The following is a 26,900-nucleotide window of genomic DNA, read 5'->3' on the forward strand; positions in this document are numbered from 1 at the left end:
CCGTCCGGCCTGGGCTACCCTTCAGGTGGCAACCGCCTCTTCCCCGCCCCTCACGTCTCCCCCTCCTTCTTTCTCGCCCTCTCCTCTCCATTCATCCAGCCATTGTCTCCCGCCCCCTCCTCCCCTTTCCCCAGGCGGCCTCCTCCCCCACCGCTGCCACGTCGTGGTTTGAAGGAGCCAATGGGCCGGCGCCGCCAGGTGTCTCTTACCTGCACCACGTGGGGGAGGGGGAAGGGGCGGGCAGGTAGAGCCACATCCCAAAACAGAAAAGCTTTCAGCCATTGCGCGCTCCACCCGGGGTGCAGCCCTGCTCCTGGCTTTTTGCATAGACGCACCGGCCATTGAATACAAAAAGGGCAGGCCTCCGGCGCCCTCCTTCCCACCCCCCCTTGCAGCCCAGGGTGGGGAGCACCGGCCAGGTGTGGGCTTGGGTGGTAGGTTGCCGCCTTTTGCAGCAGCCGCGGCGAGGAGGGGGGGTGGTGGGCACCCTTTCTTTTTCTCTTAGAAGAGATTTTTAGCACAGGTTTTCTCGTTCTCACTTCCACCCCACTTCACCGCCTCCCAACCCCCCTCTCCCCCTCCCCACCTTTCGTCATGACGGCGTCTCCGGATTACTTGGTGGTGCTTTTTGGGATCACTGCTGGGGCCACCGGGGCCAAGCTGGGCTCGGATGAGAAGGAGCTGATCCTGCTGTTGTGGAAAGTCGTGGATCTGGCCAACAAGAAGGTATTTCTCCAGGTTCCTGTCCAAATGATAGGAATGGGGCAAGAAGTTTGTTGTAGAAGTTTGGGGAGTCGGTAAACAAGTGTTCTTGTTTGGCCACTTGTGAGGCTGGACCCGAGGCCTACGGAATCCAGAGTAAAACCAAACGCGGTGGCCACCGGCTTTGGAACCGTTTCACTAATCCGAAATCTGGCTCAGGTGGGGAGGCCCGGCGCAGCCCAGCCAGGTTCTCTGCCCGTCCGGGGACGCCCGGCGGAGCCGGAGTGGAATCCCTGGAGCCCGGGTTCCCACTTCCAGGGCCTTTCTGACCTGATCCGGGTGGGGGTGGGGCCGGAGGCTGGGCCGTGCCGACCTCTCTGCCACTGGAGCCGCTCGCGACATGTGAGCTTTGATTCTGCGGCCAGACCCCACGAGGGGCGCCGGCCGCCGGGGCAGGGAGCGAGGGAGGAGGGTGAATATGGAGGCTTCCAAATTGAGGAAGGGGAAAACTGACCCCAGCTTCTTTCCCCTCTGGAGGTGGGACAGTTGCATGAAGTACTAGTTAGACCGGATCAGTTGGAGCTGACGGAGGATTGTAAAGAAGAAACTAAGATCGACGCGGAAAGTCTGTCCTCCGCTCCGCAGCTGGACCAAGCCCTCCGACAGGTGACAGCCCTGGGCCGTGCCGCCCACCCTTATGCAGGCCGCTCAGGTGTCCCCTACCCCACCCCACAAGGCAGCCGTACCAGGTCCCACGCCCTTGCCGGCGGGTCCACGAGCATCCCTGGGCAGGGTGGTGAGACGCGCGGCCGCGTGGGTGGAAACCCGGCCTGGAGGCCCGGGTGGACCTTTTGGGAGGCGGTCGCTGCTTCTCCAAGCTTCCCAGCGCCTAGTTCGTGGGCCTAAAGTTCCTAGTTCTCGAGATATTCCTGGGGTCTCGGAATCAGTCGGGTTTTACCAATTGAATGATAAGCGGAGTTTGAATCCTAGCGCCCCAATCCCCAGGGCTAGACCCCAGACGCTCCTGTTCTTTGAGGGGGTTTGGGTCTGTGGTTCAGCCTTAGGACAGAGGGCGCTGTGGCTGCGGTGTAGAGGAGCGGGTGGTCCCCGCGCGGCGTACCAGAGGTGGCCCAGTTTGGTGGGGGACCTGAGGGAGTCTACTTGGTTTCAGGCTTCTGGACTCAGACAAGCCGGGTTCTGGTTGCCTTCTTTGTTCTTCAGTGGCCTTGGTCGTAGCGCCGGGGAGGGTTTGCAGGCCGGAACATGTAGAACTGCTCGTTGGGTCACTGTGAAACTGGTGGAATCCACTTAATGGAATTGAGGTGACCCCAAAACCGGCTGCTTCGTGGTTCTGACGGGTACTGGATCAGGGGTAGAGCGAGGCGCTACACACCTGTGCAGGTGAGAGTCAGAGCTCTCAAGGCCCTGCCCTAGCAGGCAAAGTGCGAATTAATAGGGGTAAGTTACCATTTGGGGGGTTCTGTTCCAGGAAACGTGTTGCCAGACTTTCCAGAGGTCCTTATACCCATTAACCACATTTGTTTATCATAAACTGGCATCTTTCTTAATCTCAACACATCTAAACATAAAGTAACACCAGGGAATGATGTAATCTGAAGGCAACCTGCTGATGAAATGAGACCCGACTTAAAAAGTCTTGAATGTGGATTTATTGCAAAAATAGAAGAGGGGATGGAAGGAAGAATGTATATACTAAATTCTCCTGTCTGTGAAATGTGGGTTGATTGGAAAGCTTTCCTGTATAAAGGAGTCTAGATAGGAGCCTTTCTAACATTGCTCCAGCACTGGTGTCCCTTTATATGGCCTTTTGGTTTTACATGGTTATCAACACGTGGGGCCACTTTGCCAGAGTTTGGAATTCCTGCATCAGTTGCCTCCCTGTGTCTTGTTTTCAGTTTAACCAGTCAGTAAGCAATGAACTGAATATTGGGGTTGGAACCTCCTTCTGTCTCTGTACTGATGGGCAGCTGCATGTCAGGCAAATCCTGCATCCTGAGGCTTCCAAGAAGGTAAGAGTGCTGGCTTCTCGGAGAATGATTGGACCTTTGGTGGTGACTGGAGGCTGCCTTTTTTTTTTTTTTTCCTTTTTTTAATGGTTTATCCAAGTTTCTCCATTTTTAAAAAAGATGCCTGTCGGGAGTTACTATTTGATGGCAGAGTTTCAGCTTGAGAAGATGACAAAGAATGGGTGGTGATGGTTTCACAACAATGTGAAAGTACTTAATGCCACTGAACTGTACACTTACTGTTAAAATGGTAAATACCATGCTATGTGTATTTTACCACAAAAAAGAAAATTCATGACCCTTCAGTAGAGGTGTTTGACATAGCAGTAATTTTATAGGTACTCTCTGATGACTTAATAAAAGTTTCTCTTTTTGTTTAAGTTTTTTGAGATGGTTAACATTCTTACTTTTCCAAAGTATATTAGCTGAATTTTTGGCTTTTAAATGAATAGCAGTAAGCAGGAGAAAACATTTACTTTTAAATTTTAAGACATTGTGGTATTTTCATCTGTGTGGAAAATGCTTTATCTTAGAAAGGAAGGAGCAAAGAATAAGGTTGAATTAAACCCTTTTAATTGTAACTGATTTCATTTAAGAGCTTTGTACTGTGTAAAGAGAGCCATATAACTAGTGAAACATTAATTACAGCATACTGCACTTTGACTTAAAGTAAATGTTCAAAACTGATTAAATTTTGTATCATAACAGTAGGTTCAGCCTCATCTTTTATCTTTGCTGGTCTTTCTGCTACGGAAAAGCATATGGGGGTGAGAAAAATAGAGCCTAACTATAGATACGTGATTTCTCTCCCTGGGAAGAATACTGAGGGGCTGAGGGAAAATGGAGAGTATAGAGGGCAGACCCAATGTAGCCAATCATTGCTAATATAGTTGATCTTATCAACTTAATTAGTTTGAGCTGTAACTTTTTATTGTGGTAGGCAAATACTGAACTTGAAAAGATGAAGTGAAATATTTTTTTAAAGAAAGTAGATGGGGCAAGTTTTCAAAGAAAGATTTAGACTGATATTGATGTCACAAGTATAGTGGCTAGGCAGTGCAAATTTTTCTTTTTACCTCACTAGGGAAGAAATGGAAAGATACAGATTAAATATGTAATGACAGTTTCAAAAGTCTGAAAGAGAAATTCAAGTTCCTCTATCAGTCGAGAAACCACTCCTTTTGTAGCAACTTTAGTAATTATTCAATTAAAAAGGGGCAGTGGTTTTCATTAATAGATGCTAGACCAATTGCTACACCCTTGATCCAGAAATAGATATATGAGGATATTTTTCTTCCCCTCAAACTCCTATAGAGAGGGATAAAACTTAATCCTTTTTCTGTTGTGCTGAGGGAAAACAGCTGTTTTATTTCAGATAGACTGCTTTAAATGTGGGAAAACCTCCAGAGAATAATTGAGACATTTTTCTGAGTCATTTCTGCTAGGATTTAGATAGAAACCTAAAAACAATTAATATTCTTAAACTAATTTAGTATCATAAGGTAATTCTATTTATTAAGAAAAAATAGAGAAAATCATAAAATAATCTTGCCATTCAGAAAACTATATTGAAGTGTTTTTCTCTAATATGAATATATTTGAAAATATTCTTCCAGGTACTTGTAGAAAAGCCCATTTTTACAAAGAGCACTCATACCACACTTTATAGCCTACTTTATAGTTTAGTATAACAACAGTATCTTTTTTTAAATTTTTTATTTTTTATAAACATATATTTTTATCCCCAGGGGTACAGGTCTGTGAATCGCCAGGTTTACACACTTCACAGCACTCACCATAGCACATACCCTCCCCAGTGTCCATAACCCCACCCCCCTTCTCCCAACCCCCTTCCCAGCAACCCTCAGCTTGTTTTGTGAGATTAAGAGTCACTTATGGTTTGTCTCCCTCCAATCCCATCTTACAACAGTATCTTTTTTAAGACTTAAATGTTCTGTATTTTAAGAGAATACAACTATTAAATCTTTTATTTTTGAACATGTAAGTTATTCTCATCATAATTAGCTTTTAAATGAACATTCTTGTAGGTAATCTTGATTCACCATTTTCTTAGTAACTGTCTAAAAAACTGACCGTGTACAATGATACCTATTTTATTTATTTATTTTTGAAAGATTTTGTAGTAATTCCTACACACAACATGGGGCTAGAACTCAACAACCCTGAGATCAAGAGTCACATGCTTTACTGACTGAGCCAGCTGGTGCCCTGATACCTATTCTAAATACAGGAGGAGCAGGTCTCTATCTAGTAGAATCCAGTTAGGAAATCAGGATAGAAAGAGTTATCATTGCATAAATGTTATATAGGTTGCAAACATTAAAAAGTCTTTATTTCCTTGACTTTCTAATGTGTAAATGAGTAGAAATTCCCAGTGAGTGAAGAGAAACTATTTTGAGATTGTAAGAAAAATCTAAGTTCAGTTTTTTTTTTTTAAAGTTTTTATTAATTGACAGATCACAAGTAGGCAGAGAGGCAGGCAGAGAGTAGGGGAAGCAGGCTCCCTGCTGAGCAGAGAGCCCGATGTGGGGCTCAATCCTTGGATCATGACCCAAGCGGAAAGCAGAGGCTTTAACCCGCTGAGCCACCCAGGCGCCCCCCTAAGTTCAGTTTTTAAAAAAATCATCTTTCAAAGCTATTCAATGTGGGTTTCCCTGCCCCAGGGGAAACGAAAACATAATAGTGTATACTATTTTCCCAGACCGTTGAACTAGCTTAATAACCACAAGAGTGGTGCTAGTAGCTAAGAACAGCAGGTAACTTTCTCCTGTGCTCTTGAGATTTGTGATTTTTCTTTTCTTTCCTTTAAAAAAAAAAAGTCTAATTTGAGTTCTCAGGTATAGTCAGAATCTTGGCCAGGAAAACTAATGTGGCACTATAACTTGGCACAAAAATCATCCTTTTTAGGCAGTCAGGAATTTATTATCTTACTCTGATTTCAATACAGAAAATATTTATTATATGAAACCAGTATTTAAAAATACTGTGTTTTGTAGCTGAGTCCTATGTCTAGGTAGATATTGTAAAAGGGCTAATACTGCTGCCTGAAAATACGGGTGGTCTGAAATGATTATGGTTGAAAAGAGTGTAGTTTTATCACTCAGAAAATACATGACAGCCTGAATGTACTATAACTTCAAAAGTGTTTTAAATGAGCGCATATGAAACACAAATGTAATCTGTTACCTTAAAATAAGGTATTTTTTCCATGATACTTGTCTATAGGATGTAATACTGTACCAGAAAATAAAGTCACTCTTATATTTGATTTAAAAAATTCAGTTGTGGTAAAATATACTGCCATTAAGTTCTTAGGTTTCTAGTTATTAGAGAAGCATTAAACTAAATTCATCTAGTTAACAGTGTCTACTTTTGTCCTTCCTCAGAATGTATTATTGCCTGAATGCTTCTATTCCTTTTTTGACCTTCGAAAAGAATTCAAGAAGTGTTGTCCTGGTTCACCTGATATTGATAAACTGGATGTTGCAGCAATGACAGAATGTATCCTTTAAGTGATTACCCAAGAATCATTTGAAAAGGTAGCTCTAGATAAAATGGCAATTCAAGAAAGTATAAAGTATTTTTAAAAAGATTTACTTACTTGAGAGCAAGAGCTTGCGAGCATGGGAGTGGGGGGAGGGGCAGAGGGAGAGAATCTTCAGCAGACTACCTACAGAGCAGGGAGCCTACAAGGCTTAATTCCATGACCATGACATGAACTACACCGAAACCAGGAGTTGGAGGTTCAACCAACTGAGCCACTCAGGCACATCTAAATTTTTTTTTTTAAGATTTATTTTTAATTAAAAGACATTTATTTGAGAGAGCGTGTGTGAGCAGCGGTAGGAGCAGAGAAAGAAGGCAAGAGAGGATCTCAGGCCGACTCCAGACTGAGTGCAGAGCCAGATGTAGGGCTGCATCTCACAACCCTGAGATGATGACCTAAGTTGAGATCAAGAGTCATTCGCTTAACCGACTGAGCCACCCAGGCACCCCATCCCTAAAATACTTCTAACTTTGTTAGTGTATGAATGAAATTTACTTTTCCAAAATTTGTTTATTTTACTAGAAAGACCTAATCGTATAATTAGAGGCAACTTTCTTGAAGTTATGATTTACTGAATTTGAGTACTGATTTAGTTAGATGGACCTAGAATTGGATTTTTATGAGCTGAGCACATCTAAAATAGAATTCAGGTTCACATTATTGGAAGTGTCTGGATTTTTTTGGTTGAAGAATTGTAAGACTACCTTTTTAATTTATTTATTTGGCAGTATGTGTGAAAGAGAGCACAAGCAGTGGGGAGGGTTAGAGGGAAAAGCAGGCTCCCTGCAGAGCAGGGAGTCTGATGGGGGACTCAATCCAGGACCCTGGGATCATGACCTGACCCGAAGGCAGATGCTTAACTGCTCGAGCCACCCAGATACCCCTTTACAAACATTGGTACCCCTTTTAACCCTCTTGGGTTTCTCAAATACATCTGAGATTGTGGTGATGATAGTAAGTCATCTTTTGAGATGATAAAATGATGTTCGGACTTTACCCCCCAAATTCTTTCATTACCAAGATTGTATCCTTGATGCACTATGTATTGTAAAAGTTTTATGATCACAAATCTTGTAGTCATGACTGACCCATCATTTTCATCCAGTAAGACTTTAAAGTGCTAACTAATAAGTAGTCATGTGCTAACATCAGATGTGAAATTGAGTAATAGAAGAGTTGGGCAACTGACCCAAAGTCACTATGAGAGCCAACTTGAAGTCAGATTTAAGTTACTTTCAGGAACTTAATGGGCCGTAGATGTTTATTCTTTTTCTTTTCTCATTCTTTTCAAGAGCTAAAGCCTGATTCTTGTTTTATTTCAAAATTTCCCTTCCAGGGTGCCTGGGTGGCTCAGTGGGTTAAGCGGCTGCCTTCAGCTCAGGTCATGATCTCAGGGTCCTGGGATCGAGTCCCGCATCGGGCTCTCTGCTCAGCAGGGAGCCTGCTTCTCTCTTTATCTCTCTGCCTGCCTCTATGCCTACTTGTGATCTCTCTTGGTCAAATAAATAAATAAAATCTTAAAAAAAAAAAAAAAAAAAAAAAGGAAAAAAAATTTTCCCTTCCAGATTGGAAAATGTTTGCATGTTTTTCCTAACCCCTTATAAGCAGGGAAAACCCATTGTATCTCCCTTCTTTCTAGAAGTAGTTAGCTAGAAATTTGCTTTCATGTTCCCACTAGTACTGGGAGGTAGGCGTGCAGTAAGTTTATTTGGAGGGAATTCTTGGAAGAATTAAAAAATTGGGACAGCAGAAAAATTGTTACTAATTGTTCTGTTGGTTTGAAAGTGGTATTAGTCTGCTAGGACTACCATAACCAATATATTAGACTATGTGGCTTAAACAACAGAATATAACTTGTTCATAGATAGGGAGTCTGGGAAGTCTAAGGTAGACAAAAGAGAAAACCAAAGAAATCTGGAGGAAAAAAAAAAAGATGAGGGAAAGTCTAATTTAAAGTTATCTAATTTAGAAAAAGACAATGTGAGTAAAAAAGGCAGTATATTAAGAACTGTTTATTATTGACTATTCAGTATCCTCTTTTGGCAAAGACAATCTTCCCCTAGTGATGATAGGTCACATGCTAGTAAAAGTTTCCCTAGATACAAGCAACAGGTTCTTATGTTTGGGTTTTTCAGTTTTCTCAATGTATTGACAGTTTAGAGAGAACTTCCTAGAAATTCATGTTTTCTTTTTTCCCGTTGGTTTCTTCTTGAGACTTCATGTATATAAAATTTGGGGTTATTAGTAAACATTATCAGTGTAGTAATCTGGACTTTATACTCGGTTTGTACTTTTTTTTTTAAGATTTTAATTTATTTGACAGAAATCACAAGTAGGCAGAGAGGCAGGCAGAGAAAGGAGGGAAGCAGGCTCCCTGCTGAGCAGAGAGCCCGAAGCGGGGCTCGATTGGTTTGTACTTTATTACCTACATACCAGTATATAGTAATTTTTTAAAATAACAAATTGAACTATCTGGCATTTAAGTGAAGAAATAGGATGCTTTGCTGATTATTTTTTGTCATTCAGTTTAATCCTAGCTCTAAAATTTATTTATTTGAGAGAGAGATAGCGCGCGCATGAGCAGGGAGTAAGGGCAGAGGAAGGGAGAGGATCAGGCTCCCTGGGAGCCTGACGTGGGGCTCAATCCCAGGGCCCGGGGACCATGATCCAAGCTGAAGGCAGACGCCTAACGAGTGAGCCACCCAAGTGCCCCTTGGTGGTGGTTCTTTTTTCAAGTTCCATGAAGATGAAAATCAGAAATATTTGACTATAATAAACAAATGAATTGTGAATAAAGCTAACTTGGGCTCCATTTCAGACACAGGGCACTTGAAATATGAAGAAATTCATGGCCATTTAGTAATGCATTCATTGGAATAACTAGGGTATTTTCTATTTCTTGAAAATTTTGATTATAAAAAAAAATTTTTTTAAATCTTGATTATATCCTACTTTCTTTGGGTTTATATTGGAAGAGTCTTAGGTTTGTAGTTTTCTTCCCAGTTAGAAAGTAGAATTTTAATCTTTTTTTTTTTTAAATATTTTATTTATTTGTCAGAGACAGAGGGAGAGCGAGCTAGCGAGCAAGCACAGGCAGACAGAGAGGCAGACAGAGGCAGAGGAAGAAGCAGGCTCCCTGCCAAGCAAGGAGCCCGATGTGGGACTCAATCCCAGGACCCTGGGATCATGATCTGAGCCGAAGGCAGCTGCTCAACCAACTGAGCCACCCAGGCGTCCCTAGAATTTTAATCTTAACTGTTCTTATTAATGTTCTATCTGCATATTTCCTTACCGTTTAATAGGTAAGAAATCTCGTGCGCCTGGGTGGCTCAGTTGGTTAAGCGACTGCCTCTGGCTCAGGTCATGATCCCAGGGTCCTGGGATTGAGCCCCACAGTGGGCTCAAGTTGCTCAGCTGGGAGCCTGCTTCTCCCTTTTCCTCTACCTGCTACTCCACCTGCTTGTGCTCTCTCTCTCTCTCTGTCAAATAAATACAATTTCAAAAAATAACAATAGGTAAGAAATCTTAAGTTTTCCCGACAGTGGTTTTTTTTTAAATTCTATTTATTTATTTTACAGAGAGAGTCACAAATAGACAGGCAGAGAGAGAGAGAGAGGGAAGCAGACTCCCTGCTGAGCAGAGAGCCTGATGTGGGACTCGATCCCAGGACCCTGAGATCATGACCTGAGCCGAAGGCAGCGGCTTAACCCACTGAGCCACCCAGGCACCCCCGACAGTGGTTTTTTACACTGAAGCTGTGATCAGTTATTTTATGACTCCAATTGGGAGGAAACATTATTGGCTTTACTGGGCCACCTAAGTCCTCAGGTCAAAAACAGTCATACCAGATTTGAGTATGTACTTGTCCTTATCTATACAGAGGCTTTCCACGATCTCTGAAGAGTTGTGTTCTTTCAGATCACTAAGTATTTCCCTTTCTCGTATGGAAATGACACTGAATTTGGAAACGTAAAGATGGTCATTACACATCCTTGATGGTTTTGCCAAGTAGATGGGGAGTCATTTGCTCCTGAGGGATTACCTGTCCAACCAGGTAAACGAGGGGAGGGAGAGGCTCTTGCCAACCCTTGGAAAGGAACAAGTAAGGGAATACCCAGCTTCACTTTCCTGGGAAAGTTACTTGAGTTTTCTAAGCCTCACCTTTTATCTCAGGTGTTCTACATGAAAGCTTTGTAAAGTACCAGGAGCAGTGTAAATGAAAAAGTAAGACTACTCTGATAAAATAAAGGGTTTAGGAATTCTTGAACACAGTGCTGGTCCTTATTTTAGCACTTACTTCCCTCTTTTGTCTTTGCGTTGGTTCTAAGACCACTTCTGGTGTTACTGTTGAACCTTTCTGAGTTCTTCAAGTTGTAGTTTTGTTACCTGCCTTTTATAGTATGCAGTCTCCGAAGAGAAGGCCTCATTTTGCAGGTGAACTGTGGGTAAGCATTTTGTAAGCTTTTTATTTAATCAGGTGAGGTGGTAAGAGTGTGAAAATAGGAATCGGGTCCTCTGATTTTTGGGGGGTGCAGTGGGGGGGAGATTATCTTAGATATTTAGAGGAAATTAATATAAGCTTTCTCCTGTGAAAAAGATATTTTGATTGTGGGACTGTTTGTATAAATGACTTCTTTTATCCATTTTTAAAAAGAGCAACCCTATTTTTTCCCCAATGGTGGATGGAATTACTTCCTCCCAGTTTCTTAACCTGTGTTTTCTTAGCTTTTTTTTTTTTTTTTTTTTTTTTTTTTTATTTTTTTTTTTTTTTTTTTTTTTAAAGATTTTATTTATTTATTTGACAGACAGAGATCACAAGTAGGCAGAGAGGCAGGCAGAGAGAGAGGGAAGCAGGCTCCCTGCTGAGCAGAGAGCCCGATGTGGGACTCGATCCCAGGACCCTGAGATCATGACCTGAGCCAAAGGCAGCGGCTTAACCCACTGAGCCACCCAGGCGCCCCTTTCTTAGCTTTGTTATTCATGAACTAACTTATTCTCATTAACCAAGACCTTGTCCATTGTGTTTACTTTGCCAAGCCTTTAATAAGAACTTCTTTTTTTTTTTAAGATTTTATTTATTTGAGAGAGAGACAGTGAGAGAGGAAACATAAGCAGGGGGAGTGGGAAAGGAAGAAGCAGGCCTTCCACTGAATAGGGAGTCTGATGTGGGGCTTGAACCCAGGACCCTGGGATGGTGACCTGAGCCCAAAGCAGACGCTTAATGACTTAGCCACCCGGGCATCCCTAATAAGAGCTTTTTAATAAAGTCTGGCCTTGTAGGCAAGCAGGTAAAAGGTTTGTGAATAAGTGCTTATGTGTATGCTCCAGCAGCCCCCTCACAACCAGTGGAGGAGTGTCACCCCCTTTTTACAGCTGGGGAGACTGAGACAGGTTTTAGCTAGAGGTGCCAGCACTTTAGCCAGAGTCATTCTCATATAAAAATTGTGCTCCTTAACTAGGGGATAATACTCTAGAATTTATAAAGCCATTTGAGGGTGAGATTGGCTATTTATAATAGATTATGTCCCTTCTAGGTTTACGTTCCCATTTCCTGAGCACATACTTGAACTGTTCAGCAAGAAAGAGGAATTAACTTCGTAAAATTTCTTATCCAGTTCCATCCATATGTGCTGTTTATTATTAGCAAATACCATTTCACTAGTGCAGTTTTCCACTGTCAGGATGAAAACAATAATCGCTAAACCACTCCTGTCCGCCCGTCCAAGGGTTAGTAGGAGTGTGTGTGTCTGTCTCACCACTTCTTGATGGGGTGAAGGATTTATGTGTGTGCATGTGCTAATACAATGACATTTGCCTATTTTTTCCCATATATTAAAGATGGAGATGGGTGCCTGGGTGGCTCAGTGGGTTAAGCATCTGCCTTCAGTGCAGGTTGTGTGTCCCAGGGTCCTGGGATTGAGCCCTGCCTTGGGTTCCCTGCTCAGGGGGGAGCCTGCTTCTGCCTCTGCCTTTCTCTCTCACTCTCATGAATAAATAAAATCTTTAAAAAAAAAGAGACAAAAACCTTAACAGCAGAGTGGTTAAGAACAGGAGCTTTGGAGTCAGATTTATTGGGGGTGAATTTAGTGTATCCCTCAGCTTCAGTTTCTCTATCTTAAAATGGGCATGCCTATTGTAAGGAATAATAAGATACTCTATGCAACCACTTGGCCAGTACCTGGCCGGCCATACACTTTCCTGTGATGACTATGATCCTTTGAGCTTTACCAGGTTGGGGGTGGGGGTGGGGGTCCTCAGATGAAGAAAAATAGCTTCCAAGGACTTAAAAAGGACTTGATTACTGATTTAGGAACTTATTTAAACTATTTTACACTTAAGATTTTTTTTTTTTAACTTTGAGTGAGATTGGATATAGACCTTTTAAACATCGAGTGTGTTAGCTGTGTTAGTACAGCTAATCTTCAAGGTTAATTTTGCTTTCCATTTGTAAAATTGTATGTGTGGTTAATTCTGCACTTCCGTCCTTCTTCTGATAAACTGAAGGGGGCCTTGACAATTGCATAAATCTTCATTGCCTTGCTTAAAAAGGGGAGGGAAGTGCTGAATCCTCCTTGGTACCTTTCTGCGTATGAAAGGGATTTTAAATATCTTCAGGTGTACAGTTAAGCTAGGTTAGTAGTTGACCTTGTTAGCTAGTGGGGGGAAGAAATTATCTTTGGCATCAGGTTGGCATGATATGAGCCAAATCCGTAAATACTCTGGTTTGTGGTCTGTAATAGGTGACTAGAAATACTGTATATTTTTGGCCAGCACTCAGTTATGTTAATTTTTTGTGGTTTATTTTAATTATAAAATAATTTTTAAAAAAATATTTTTGACAGATCAGAAGTAGGCAGAGTTAGGTGGGCTGGGGAGGAAGCAGACTCCCTGCTGAGCAGAGAGCCCAGTGTGGGGCCTGATCCCAGGACCCCAAGATCATGACCTGAGCCAAAGGCAGAGGCTTAACCCACTGAGTTATAAAATAATTTCAAAATGTGCGTTTGGGAATTTCAGGGTAATTTTTTGGTTTGTTTTAGAAGGACTGAGAAGACAGTCTCCCTTTCCTATTTTGCTTACCCCACCCAAGTGTCTTTTCCTAAAATAAAAATACTCACTTTCACTCTTTTATTGAATTACCGAAGTCTGTCTTATTTCTTTGACAGTATAATTGATTTGTCAGTTCTAATTTTTGTTAAAATAATATCTCCTGAGGTAATATTTGTTAGGATGGGTCTTACTGTTTTCCCTGTTGGAAGAGTTAAAACTGTGGTTTTGGATTTTTTTTTTTTACCAGCGTTTTATTCTAGTATGAAAAAGTTGTTGCCTTGACTCCTAGTTGTATTTTATAGTGGCCTTCTTGATTTGTTTATTTCAGAGCTTACTTTAAAATATAAAAGGTTATTTAGAGAATCTATATTTTAAATTATGCAGGTCATTTAAGGGTGGTTTATCACTTCTTTCCCTTCTTTCCTTCACATACTTGTAGGAAACTTGAATTCTTACTTGGGGTACTAATTCCACTTCTCTTTCCATATTCTGTTGGTTATCCCTTTGTTCATTAGCATAGGCATTTTGTTGTAGTATGTCTGGCCATTAAGCCATTGTGTTCTAGATAAAGGAGCGGAGTAGAAGTGAAGGAAACAGACTTGTCTGCTGAAGGGTCTGTGGCAGGGAAGAATGGCTTGGAGTTAGAATTTTTAATTGGGATGCAGTTATAGTGGAGCTTAAACTTAATCATTCCACTATGTATTTGTTTTATATATGTAATTCTCCTAATATAAACTACAAATTTAGTTTAAAAAAGATGTTACTTACAAGTGAAAATTTATAATCAAATGTGTCCATTTTTAGGCAGTCAGAAAAGGTAACTTTTTTAAGTGGATGAGCTAATACTGGCGAGCTTTGTTTAAAGGTATTTATTTATTTGTTTGTTTATTTTTGAGATGGTGAGTTCATATAGCTGGACTCTAAAATCTTGCTCTCTAAATTTCACCCTCTGCTAATACACATTTTGGGCTAAATCCTGAAATCCGTTTCACTGAAGGAAGCACTAAGGAAATGTTCCTCCTATTCAAATAATGGCAAAGTCTGGACTTCTGAGCTTGGCATAAATGTGGCACTTTGCTCAATTGTAGCTTCAGATGTTAGTGTTGTTCCCACCATGTCTGGCTTTACCCTTTCTCATTTCCTCATGGCATTTCTCACTGTAAAGCTGGCTAAGCCTGTTCGTGCTGTTGTGGCTGCCTCGAGGGTAGAATGAGTAAGTTGCGTGATGAGCCATAAATCAGGAGGCATAGACTCATCTTTCCTTCCCTCAAGATCAGACGTGCAGCAAGCCATTCAATATGTAATTAAAATTGATAGGGGAAAGAATTGGTACTAAACTTTTTTTTTTAACCCTCCTTTGTTACTCATGTTAAATTCTGGTAAGGATTATGAATTGAACATGCCTTCTGAAGAGGATGTGTGTGTGTGTGTGTGTGTGTGTGTGTAAGTAAATGTGTGTAAGTTTTGGTTTTGGTTTGGGCATGCAGGAGGTTGGGTGACTTGAAAGTTGTCAGGAGCTCAGAGCTGCTGATCCTTAGTGTGTGATGTCTTGAAGGGAAACGTGTTGGGACGTGTCCTGTGGAACCAAGTTAGCCAAATGTCTAGAACATATTCCTACTTTAAAAGCAGAGTTCAGTAAATAATTCTTCATCTACTAATCCATGTCTGTCTTTTATTTTTTATTTTTTTAAGATTTTATTTATTTATTTGACAGAGATTACAAGTAGGCAGAGAGGCCAGCAGAGAGAGAGAGGAGGAAGCAGTTTCCCTGCTGAGCAGAGAGCCTGATGTAGGGCTCGATCCCAGGACCCTGAGATCATGACCTGAGCCAAAGGCAGAGGCTTTAATCCACTGAGCCACCCAGGTGCCCCACTTTCAGTCTTTTCCACTTGACTTTTATATATACATTTAGAAATCTTCTGATAAAGTATTCTCAGAATGAATTAAGCAAAGCTTCTTATCTTGGTGCAGGGAATTATATACACATAGTCAAATCAGAGATGTATTGTAATTCCGGCTCTTACCTACCAGCTGGGAGCCTGGGTGAGTTAGGGAACTTACTAAATCCTGGTTTCTTCATCCATTTGGTTTTACCATTATCTGCCTGGTGGGGCTGCTGTGAAAATAGAAGGAAACAGATGGTGTTTGGCATGAAATGGTGTTTAATGCCATCGTTTATGTCAATAGATTCTGAGAAATGATAGGTGCTGTCGTAGATAGCAGAGGTATCTACATGCTTAGGAAATGTCTAGTACTGTTGAGAGAGTATTTTATAGGAGTAGTAATATCTAATCAATTCTTAAAAATTGATGGTTGCAGCCTAGAGCAGCCAGAAAGGTATTGGTGATGGATGGGTAGGAGTTACCTATGGTCTCATTTGGTTAGGGGATTATGAAGATAAACTTCATAGAGGAATTACCTGAGCAAAGGTGAGAAAGCTCGACACCTTATGTGTAGAGGAGAGAAAACAGTGGTTAGAATGGAATATACTTTTCTCCTCCTACTCCTCCAAAGCTTAATTTCCCTCCAATATTCCATTTGGGGACAGGACGGTAAACATACATTCCTGTGTGGCATTCTGGTTTTGGCCATCTCCAACCGATCTCTCTTCCTTTAGGCCAGAGGTCAGCAAACTTTGAGTAAAGGGCCAGGTGGTCAATAATTTAGATTGTGTGTGTGTGTCTGTTGATACGGGTTTTGACAAGCACTGAACTGGGTTCATAAGTGGTGTTTCTTTGGCCGGTTTTCTTGAAAATCTGTTCCATAATGGTCTCGTATATAAGAGCTTTTTCTGATGGTTCAGTAGATAGTTAGGGGTGAAGTTGGAACAATTGGGAACTCTTAGCCTATGCTGGTGGTTCTCAACCTGGGTTGATTTTTTCCCATTCGGAGACATTTGGCATTGCCTAGAGATACTTTAAGTCAGAACTGAGGTGGATAGAGGCCAGTATGCTAGTAAAAATCCTATAGTATGCAGGACTACCACTTCCATCCTCACCCTCAACAAAGAATTATCTGGCCTATTGGTCAGTAGTGGCAAGGTTGAAAAACAGTGATTTATACAATGGGATTGGTTTCCATTTCTTAATGCCTTTCTCTTGACTCCATTGCACCTAGCCCCTGACGAGGCTAAAAGCGTTACTAGAATTGCAGCGTTCCAGAGGACTGTTTACTGGCAGAGTTTGTGTGATCGACTATGGCTAGTCATAGCTAATCCTTCTTAGTTCTGTAAGGATTCTTAAAGTCCTCCCACCTCCACCCCTGCCTTCCCAGAAAATTTAGGGCAGTTGTCTTCCCAAAGTATTTTCATCATTTGACTCTTGTTTTTCTGTCCTGTCATCATATTCCTTGAAAACAACACTCGAGGGGCGCCTGGGTGGCGCAGTGGGTTAAAGTCTCTGCCTTCAACTCAGGTCATGATCCCAGAGTCCTGGGATCAAGCCTCGAGGCTGCTGAGGACACTCTCTGCCGGGCAGGGAGCCTGCTTCCCTTTCTCTCTCTCTGCCTGCCTCTCCGCCTACTTGTGATCTCTTTCAAATAAATAAATAAAATCTTAAAAAAAAAAAAAGATTAAAAAAAACCCCACTCAATTAATACTTTATTGTGTACTTTCCATGGATAATCATTTCATTTTATTTATCTTTTTAAAGACTTTTTTTTTTTTTTTTTTTTTTTTTTTGAGATTGATGCGGGGCTCCATCCCAGGACACGGGGATCATGACCTGAAGGCAGACACTTAACTGACTGAGCCACCCAGGCATCCCTAAGACTATTTTTGAGTAATCTCTACACCCACTGTAAGACTTGAATTTATAACCCTGAGATTGAGTCACATGCTCTACTGACTGAGCCAGCAATGCCCCCCAATAATCATTGCTCTTGTTGCTTGAGCATCTCCTGAGACTGTTTCTCTAATCTCTTAGTGGGCAGGGCATTTATTTCATCACTAGATGATGTAAAGGGTTGGACTGGGGGTTGGGGAAGTGCAGAAATTATCTGTCATTTCAGTTTGATTATTATCCTGTTAGTATACAAATTAGCATATGGTGAATGACCCTCAAAGTGATTATCATGGGTTATGAAAGTTGGCCACCCCAGGGCTCTAGGAAGAAGGGGAGGACATCACTTTTTATAATGCCTGCTTTGTGCCCTGGACTTGTTTTATCTCCTTTAATCTTCACAAAAATGCCCAGGGAGGCAGAGATTATCACAGCTTTGGCTTTTCAGATAAGCTGAAGTTCAGTGCGGTTGAGTAATTTGCCAAGGAACATATGGCTGCATTTCTACATGTGGTATGTTTAAAGGGCTGAGAAATGTAGCTGGGTGAGGGACAGCAGGAAGTGAAGGAAGTGAAATTGTCCAGCATAGTGAAAAACAGTAGCTCCTTATGGAGAAAGAACGGGGAGGGGAGGGTGTGTAGGAATGAAATGCAAAAGGATTTTGGATTGAATGGAGAAGGTTATTGCTCATTGAATTAGCTCTTCAGATTATTGGTTTTTGTTTTGTTTTGTTTTAAAGATTTTATTTATTTGACAGAGAGAGAGATCACAAGTAGACAGAGAGGCAGGCAGAGAGAGAGGAGGAAGCAGGCTCTCCACAGAGCAGAGAGCCAGATGTGGGGCTCGATCCCAACACCCTGGGATCATGACCTGAGCCGAAGGCAGAGGCTTTAACCCACTGAGCCACCCAGGTGCCCCAGATTATTGATTTTGATGCTTTGTAGACCGAGCTCTCTGAACTGTTTTAACATTGTATCCTCTTTGATTGCCGTGAAGTAGTGCCTTGAACTTAATGTCTGTCTTCATTTTTCACCCTTATTACAAAATACCAGTTAGAAAACTAAAGGCAAACATTCTAATAACCACCCACCAGATGGCTGTTTTCGTTTTAAGCTCCAGAAAAGACAGAGTAGTGTAATGTTATCTATTATACGCATCACACTGCATTATGAAATCTGCAAATTTATACATAATACCTAGTGTGACTATAGTATTGAAACTTAAAAATAACAGAATTAACCATTGTAGTAGCTGTTAACTTCTTGACAAAGATAAAAGTTTATTTTAGAAAGATAGTAAATGGGGTGCCTGAGTGGCTCAATGGGTTAAAGCCTCTGCCTTCAGCTTAGGTCATGATCCCAAGGTCCTGGGATCGAGCCCCACATCGGGGCGTTCTGCTCGCAGGGAGCCTGCTTCCTCCTCTCTCTCTGCCTGCCTTTCTGCTTCTTTGTGATTTCTGTCTGTCAAATAAATAAATAAAATCTTAAAAAAAAAGATGGTAAGTCTGTAAAACTTGATGGAAATCTTTTCTGGTCTCACCCTGTATCACAGTTTAAGGCACTGTTTCTTTCTTTCTTTTTTTTTAAGATTTTATTTATTTATTTGACAGAGAGATCACAAGTAGGCAGAGAGGCAGGCAGAGAGAGAGAGATGAGGGGAAGCAGGCTCCCCGCTGACCAGAGAGCCTGATGTGGGGCTTGATCCCAGGACCCTGGGATCATGACCTGAGCTAAAGGCAGAGGCTTTAGCCCACTGAGCCACCCAGGTACCCCATAAGGCACTATTTCTTAAAAGCCCTGTTTCCTGGCTTACCCAAAGCATGTATTCACTTGATCCAGAGCCACATTGGCCATTGTTAGCTCTGAGCATTTGAATTGTTTCTACAAATTGACTCTAAAAGGACAAGCATTTGCTGACATCTAAGACAGCTATACTACAGGGTCTCCAAAAATCTCCTAGTAGGGAAGTTCCCCTTAAAAGTGGCATCGTAGAAATAGTGTTATCAGTAATATGAAGTGTCTTTTTCAAACAGCCTAAAAAAGCCATTTGATAGATACCTCATGGTCTTGACTATATGTCTTTCAGTCCCCATATTCATTGCCTTGCATATGCTGTAAAGGTAATAGGGTGAAGGAATTCACTAATTCTGGTGTATACTTCATGGTTTGACACTAAATGGAAGTGTTTAGTATTCATGCATTTGCTACTACTCAATAAATTTTATTACTGGTAGTGCCTCAGGACAGGATTGTTTGGGCCATTTTACTATATATTTACCCAAGAGGGTAATTAGAGACTCCAGGAAGTATGGGTGAAGTCCAGAGTGACAGGAAGCAACTATTCTGTGATTTCAAATAATTTGCAACCTTAGATGCATTTTACCTGGCTTTTTGGCTCTGTGGGAGTTTAATCTTGGGCTAGAAGCACCTCATTTTACTTCCTCAAAGTGTTTCCTTAAGGGGCGCCTGGGTGGCTCAGTGGGTTAAAGCCTCTGCCTTCAGCTCGGGTCATGATCTCAGGGTTCTGGGATGGAGTCCCACATCCGGCTCTCTGCTCAGCAGGGAGCCTGCTTCCTCCTCTCTTTGCCTTCCTCTCTGCCTACTTCTGATATGTCTCTGTCAAAGAAATAAATAAAAAAATCTTTAAAAAAAGTGTTTCCTTAACTTAATATCCCAGGCTTAAACTTTGAGAAGACTGGTTCAGTCTCCCGGTATGGAGCCTCTCAAGTTGAAGATATGGGGAATATAATTCTAGCAATGATTTCTGAGCCTTATAGTAAGTATTGCTGTGGTAACAGTTGTGGACCTAGAATTTGGTCTTGCCGTGTTTACCTCATACACACTTTTGAATGTCCTCCCATAGCTTTCTCTCCCTAATAGCTAAAATGATGACTTCTGTGTTCTTATTTTTAGATCACAGGTTTTCAGATCCAGAGAGAGTAAATTACAAATTTGAAAGTGGCACTTGGTAAGTCATAGAGTGGTATTCCATTTGAGTCTTTTGATATGTTTTATTCATATTGTGATACTTAACACCCTTTGTGTTTCAGTAACTTCACTAAACCTTTTGGCTATCCATTTTTTAAATATTAGGTTATTTATAAAAGAAGGTTATATCTTAAAGTGAGCTTGGACGTTGGGGGTTAAACTTAATGAAACTTAATACTTGCAACTTCAGTCACTGTGACCCTTAGGTATCCTGTCTGTGCTTCTTTTTGCCTCTCTGAACTATTCATCCTCTCACAGGAAAACTTACAAAGGAAGAATCATAGGCTTTAAGAGTTCACAAGATTTTTACTGAGATAATTTAAAGTATGTTCTATCAGCTTCTACTTTAAAGCAAAGGAAATAAGTGGTAAGAAGTATGAAATGGTGGTATCTCTGTGATCACAGGCAGACCTGTTTGCTTGTAATCACTGCAGTGAATTCCTGAGACTGCCTGGTGCCTGAAGTGAGCAGAAACTTCTGAGTTCATTGCCCATAGAGAGACTTTGGATCTGTTTAGTTGGGGAGAAAGTGATTCATTTAGGAAGTGTCCTAGGACTTCTGGAAATAAGAATATGGGAGGAACAGAACATCAAAATATATAATATTAAATATTAAACAGTATGTTATATAAATACATATAAATATTATATAAATAATATTTATATACATATAAATGTATAATGACGTCAAAATATATACTAGGTGATTTGCAAGTGACTCATTAAGGTGTGGGAACTCCTGTGCATTTCCATAAACACTCTGTGATGGCTCCCCTGTTTGATGGAGGAGATATTTTAATGGCAGAGTTCTGACTGCATGTATATATTCCTGACGTGGGTTAATTGCCAGCTTTATGCATATCTTAAGTTTTGCTGTCAAACTGGATTTCAGCTCCACTGGTAATACTGGCCGGATCTGAGAGTAAATATAAACCTCTCCTTCTTAGTTCTGGGGGAATTTACTGGCCTTCAGGATATTGGGAGAACTTTGCTTCCTATGAGCTGAATGGGTCCTTTTGCGTGTATGCCCAGCAGGCAGCAGCTCAGCTGATGGATGGTTTGCTGAGTGACCTCAGCTTGGCTTTCTATAGTGAACTAGCTAAAGAATAATTTGAACTGTGCCTAGGTAATCTTTGAGGTTATGAAATAAATCAGGCAGTATTACAAGTCTGTCTGGATACCAAATAATACCTTATATGTAACTAGGAAAGTGGTAACTTGGAATAGGTCAGATCCTCTAGAGCTAATTAGGCAACATGAAGTTTTTTGCTTGACCCACAGCAGCAAGATGGAGCTTATTGATGACAACACCATAGTCCGTGCGCGGGGTTTACCGTGGCAGTCTTCAGATCAAGATATTGCAAGATTCTTCAAAGGACTCAACATTGCCAAGTTGGTTTTCTTTAATCTCTATTTTACTTAGTAATCCCAAAGAGATAATGGGTGTCCTATCATTTTTCCTCACTGTGCCTTTTTTCCCCCCCACTGCTATCTGTCCTTTTCAAAGGGGAGGTGCAGCACTTTGTCTGAATGCCCAGGGTCGAAGGAATGGAGAAGCTCTGGTTAGGTTTGTAAGCGAGGAACACAGGGATCTAGCATTACAGAGGCACAAACATCACATGGGGACCCGGTACATAGAGGTATGTCCTCACAACTTGAGATCCTTGACATCTTGAATTAGTATTCATGTTGGAAGGCTCAGAACCTGTACTTACTTCTTCTTTCTTTTTTTAGGTTTACAAAGCAACAGGTGAAGATTTTCTTAAAATTGCTGGTGGTGAGTGCTTTTTATATAATACATCTATAAGAAGAATCTGAAATGTATTTATATAACCAGGGTAGATAAGTGGGGTATGAATAGTTTTTATTACCTAAAGAAACATAGGAGTTGACTTTTTAATTAAAAAAAAGTGTGTGTATGTATATATATATATATATATATATATATATATACACACACACACACACACACACATACATATATATGAAACCATACAAAGGTGAAAGGGTCCTTTAAAGTCATGTACAGTGGGAGAGAGTAGTTCTTGAAAGAAGTTAGTCTGAAAACTACTTTTTTTTTAAGATTTTATTTATATACTTGAAAGAGAGAAATCACAAGTAGATGGAGAGGCAGGCAGAGAGAGAGGGAAGCAGGCTCCCTGCTGAGCAGAGAGCCCGATGCGGGCCTTGATCCCAGGACCCTGAGATCATGACCCGAGCTGAAGGCAGCGGTTTAACCCACTGAGCCACCCAGGCGCCCTGAAAACTACTTTCAAACAGCCACACCAGAGTACCTGGAATTGTTGGCTATGTGCTTGTAGGTTTGCTCTCAAGCTTCTGTAACTCCTCATTCAATGGCCAGGAACACAGTAGTTTTCTGGCTCTAACATGTTTGAGTACATAGTGTTTGCAGTAATAAGGTCAGAAAAAAAATGGGACCAGATACTGTTTTTATCTCATTATTGAGTGATTTGTTACTTTAAAACCTATAAGGAACAGATGCATAATAAATGTTGATTATGGTTTGAAAGGTTTTTTTTTTTCTATACATAAAACTATCTTGTAAGTTTCTATTGCTGTTACACAGCTTTATAACTATCTCCTTTTAGTATATTGTGAATATTTTCCCATGTAACCAAATTTTCCTAAATGTTAATTAATATACAGTATTATGTATCATACATTTTTTAAACACCCTGCTGGACATTTATAACTCATTTCCAATTTTTCACCCTAAATATGTTTCAGTGAATATTCTTGTATCTCTGTAAGTGCCAATTATTAGGATAACTATAAAATTAGGATAGCTAAATCTAAGAATGCAGGTAGACCTTTTAAGAGACTTTTGAAAATACTCTGTTGCCAAATATATGCTAGGGTGACTTTCAACTTAACTGTAGAGAACATTTGTATCTTGGTAATACATAGCCCAGGTTAAAATCCCTGGAACTGTTGAACTTGTAACAAAAACATCTTGTTTGCACAATTTGCTGGTATATTTCCGTTTTGACACTTAATTCGTTAGATATGAAGGCTTCCAAATTTGTACAGCTTCAAGATTGCTTCCAAAATCATAAAGTGATGTTTGATATTGTTTGGGGATGAAATATATTTGGAGTTGCTATGGTTCTGAGGTTCCATGATAGATGGCAAAGTTAACTCCTGCATTAATCCTGGGATCTCATAGTATGTGGGTAGTATGAGAGTTTGCTTCTTGAAGGAAAATGTTATGGGGGCATCTGGCTGGCTCAGTAGGTAAAACATGCAACTCTTGATCTAGGGTTTGTGAGTTCAAGCCCCATGTTAGCAATAGAGCTACTTAAAAATAATAAAATGTTGAGTATATGAGCTTGAAGGATATGCTTCTAAATATTTGCTACATGGCAATATTATACAAAAAGCTTGATGATAGAATGGTAATGAATCTCAAAACTGGCTGCTGTGTTCATTATACTCCTCTTACATTTGAAACTTTCTTAATAAAAAGTAATCAGGAAAATAATAAATTGCCAAAGTGAGTGCTTTGTGTGTAGACTTATTATCGTAAGTCTATGAGGTAGGTAGTTTTACTCCCATTTTACAGATGAAGACACTAAAATAATAGAGGTTAAACTTGATTAAAGTCATAGCCTAGTAAATGGCAAAGTCAAGATTGGACCCAGGCATTCTAGGTTCTTGACCTGTGCTCTTACCTAGCATGATGATTTACTGCCTCTCCATGAGAAGAGTACAGTGATTGGTCCATGATTTGATTGTCTGGCCACCTTCCCAAGTTAGGTGTTTTATGAAATTGTGGGGGCCCAGGGTTTGAATTTGTGGGGAGAGAAATCCGATTCCTGGAATGTTGTCAAGAATTCAGTGGGAGAATGAGTTTTAATGATAAACACAAGACATTGCCAAGAATTTTACCATTTTAAGCTGGGTGAAGTCGATGTCTTAACCATTTCTCCCCATGCTTCCTGGTATTTGTGTTCCCTAGGTACATCCAATGAGGTAGCCCAATTTCTCTCCAAGGAAAATCAAGTCATTGTCCGCATGCGGGGGCTCCCTTTCACAGCCACAGCAGATGAAGTGGTGGCCTTCTTTGGACAGCATTGCCCCATCACTGGGGGGAAGGAAGGCATCCTCTTTGTTACCTACCCAGATGGTAGGCCAACAGGGGATGCTTTTGTCCTCTTTGCCTGTGAAGAATATGCACAGAATGCATTGAGGAAGCATAAAGACTTGTTGGGTAAAAGATACATTGAACTCTTCAGGAGCACAGCAGCTGAAGTACAGCAGGTTGGTTTTTAAGCCCATTTTGGTGGCTCTGGGTGATTTTCTATTTATTTCCAGGAACAACTCTACATTATTGTGTTAAAACTTAAAGAATACAAAAAGTATAGGTGCATTTTAAAAAATTTCATTCTGTGATTAGAAGATAGCCACTGTTATTTTCTATGCATCCAGAGAAAATGTGTTTGTTTTTATGTAATTAGACTGTTACTATAGATACATTTTATATATTTTTTAAAACTATGTATCTTGCAAGTTTAACCATGTCTAAAAAATTTCATTTTTAATGTTACGTACATAATTTACTGTGAAATTCTATTACACATTTAAATTGGCCTTTTTTCATCTATAAGAAATTTCTAGATAAACATGCTTATGAGACTCTCAATTTCTGATTGAGTCTTTAGAACTGGATGGAGTGAGCTTTTAAGGTTTGTTTGTTTTTTTAAAGATTTTATTTATTTATTTGATAGACAGAGATTACAAGTAGGCAGAGAGGCAGTCAGAGAGAGGAGGAAGCAGGCTCCATGCTGAGTGGAAAGCCCGATGTGGAGCTGGATCCCAGAATCCTGGGATCATGACCTGAGCGAAGGCAGAGGCTTTAACCCACTGAGCCTTCCAGATGCCCCAAGGTTTTTTTTTTTTACCAATATCTTAATATCCCAAAAGGCCTGATCAGTTCTATACTGCTGGTAATGGTATAAGGTGTCCTTTTGTCCTGTTACTCTCCCAGAATTCAAAAATGTTTTTGAGGCACAGGTGGACAATCATTTGGCCCAAAATGATCCAGACATGAAGCCATCTGTAGGTTTTCAAACCTTTTGGCTATTCTTGACTTACCAGCTGAAGGGTCTTTAAGGGTCTACATTTTTCTTTTGTATCTGAAATCATGCAGTCTGCTTCACATGTGGCTCTTCCAACTTAATCTGTTTGGGTCCCCTAGTAGAATAGAGCAACTTTAATGATACATTCCATTTTTTTTTTTTTAAGATTTTATTTATTTATTTGACAGAGAGAAATCACAAGTAGATGGAGAGGCAGGCAGAGAGAGAGAGAGGGAAGCAGGCTCTCTGCTCAGCAGAGAGCCCGATGCGGGACTCGATCCCAGGACTCTGAGATCATGACCTGAGCTGAAGGCAGCAGCTTAACCCACTGAGCCACCCAGGCGCCCGAAACATTCCATTTTTTAAAAGTAGTTTAGGACACTGACTTGACTATCATTCCTATGAGTTCATAAAATGATTTTGTCTAGCTTCTTTTCTGCAAAGCCCATTGTGTATTGTGATTTGAAACAATTGCTCAGAGTTGAAAAGAACCTCTCACCTGGTAGGATACTGACATGATTTTTATATCTTGAATAAACATACATGATATTTTAAGCTAGTTCTGCATCCTGATGTACTAGTGCTCTTGAACCCTAAACTGTGAACATCCTTAGAATTTAAACAATTCTGTACCTTGTTGAAAAGGAGTATCATATAGGTACCTGGGTGGCTGAGTTGGTTGGACGACTGCCTTCAGCTCAGGTCATGATCCTGGAGTCCCGGGATAGAGTCCCACATCAGGTTCCCTGCTCAGTGGGGAGTCTGCTTCTCCTTCTGACCTTCTCCCCTCTCATGCTTTCTCTCTTACTATTGCTCTCTGAAATAAATAAAATCTTTTTAAAAAATGAGTATATAAATTCTGAATTTCTAAAATATGCTAAACATGCTTGAGGCTTCAAACATTAAACACATCAGTGCCAAACCAGAGGAGGGGAAAATAAAATCTTAGATCTTTAACTGGAAGAACAGTTTTATGGAAACTTGGCCTAGAAGAGACTACTTCAGGGCCTTGGCTACTGTGTTTTGATTTGGTTTAGGTATACTGTATGCTGTCGCTATGTGACTTCACCTCAGTGAGGTTTGGGTGATAGATGAACTCCCGTTCCAGCCCCCATCCTACTGATTTATTTAAGAAATGCTGAATCAGGGGCGCCTGGGTGGCTCAGTGGGTTAAAGTCTCTGCCTTCAGCTCAGGTCATGATCCCAGGGTTCTGGGATCGAGCCACACATGGGGCTCTCTGCTCAGGGAGCCTGCTTCCCCCTCTCTCTGCCTGCCTCTCTGCCTACCTGTGATCTTTGTCAAATAAATAAATAAAATCTTTAAAAGAAAATGCTGAATCACATGCTCTGCACTGTCATCTTTTCATTTCTAATAATCATTTCATTCAGTAACTCCCTGCTCATCTCCTATTTGGCAGGTATCGGAAGGTGCTCGACCATTTTTGTGCTGTTTGTCTACAGCAACACTTACTTTGCGTTCATGTTCATTCCATAATGTTTGTGCTGTTTATATAATTAAAAAAAAAATCCTGCTGTCTCTTAGGTTTCTTTGGCTGTGTTGTATTTGTTCTTTGATTTCAGTTACCTCTTAACAATTGAACAGGGTGGGAGTGAGGAAATTAGGGCATTTTGGGGGAGGGTTTTGATTCTGTATTTTCAGTTTATGGCATGATGAAGGTTACAGAAGTAAGT

The 26,900-nt window shown here is 40.8% G+C and overlaps 1 protein-coding gene across 6 annotated transcripts in view; it reads left to right on the forward strand.

Annotated features, from left to right (window-relative positions):
• Nucleotides 1-572: 572 nt before the first annotated feature.
• ESRP1 (epithelial splicing regulatory protein 1) overlaps nucleotides 573-26,900 on the forward strand; it is a 56,564-nt gene continuing 30,236 nt past the window's right edge. For 5 of the 6 annotated variants that reach the window (XM_059394870.1, XM_059394872.1, XM_059394874.1 and 2 more), the window contains exons 1-10: nucleotides 587-726; nucleotides 1,240-1,368; nucleotides 2,619-2,732; nucleotides 6,137-6,251; nucleotides 19,800-19,898; nucleotides 20,036-20,090; nucleotides 21,391-21,501; nucleotides 21,617-21,749; nucleotides 21,844-21,886; nucleotides 24,089-24,390. In XM_059394870.1, the coding sequence (XP_059250853.1) occupies nucleotides 595-726; nucleotides 1,240-1,368; nucleotides 2,619-2,732; nucleotides 6,137-6,251; nucleotides 19,800-19,898; nucleotides 20,036-20,090; nucleotides 21,391-21,501; nucleotides 21,617-21,749; nucleotides 21,844-21,886; nucleotides 24,089-24,390 (1,233 nt within the window). In that variant the 5' untranslated portion in view covers nucleotides 587-594. Of the gene's footprint in view, nucleotides 727-1,239; nucleotides 1,369-2,618; nucleotides 2,733-6,136; nucleotides 6,252-19,799; nucleotides 19,899-20,035; nucleotides 20,091-21,390; nucleotides 21,502-21,616; nucleotides 21,750-21,843; nucleotides 21,887-24,088; nucleotides 24,391-26,900 lie in introns of all 6 variants that reach the window. The other variant, XM_059394875.1, reaches the window with a different exon arrangement.

Source organism: Mustela nigripes, chromosome 3 (genome assembly GCF_022355385.1).
Source record: "Mustela nigripes isolate SB6536 chromosome 3, MUSNIG.SB6536, whole genome shotgun sequence".
NCBI lineage: Eukaryota > Metazoa > Chordata > Mammalia > Carnivora > Mustelidae > Mustela > Mustela nigripes.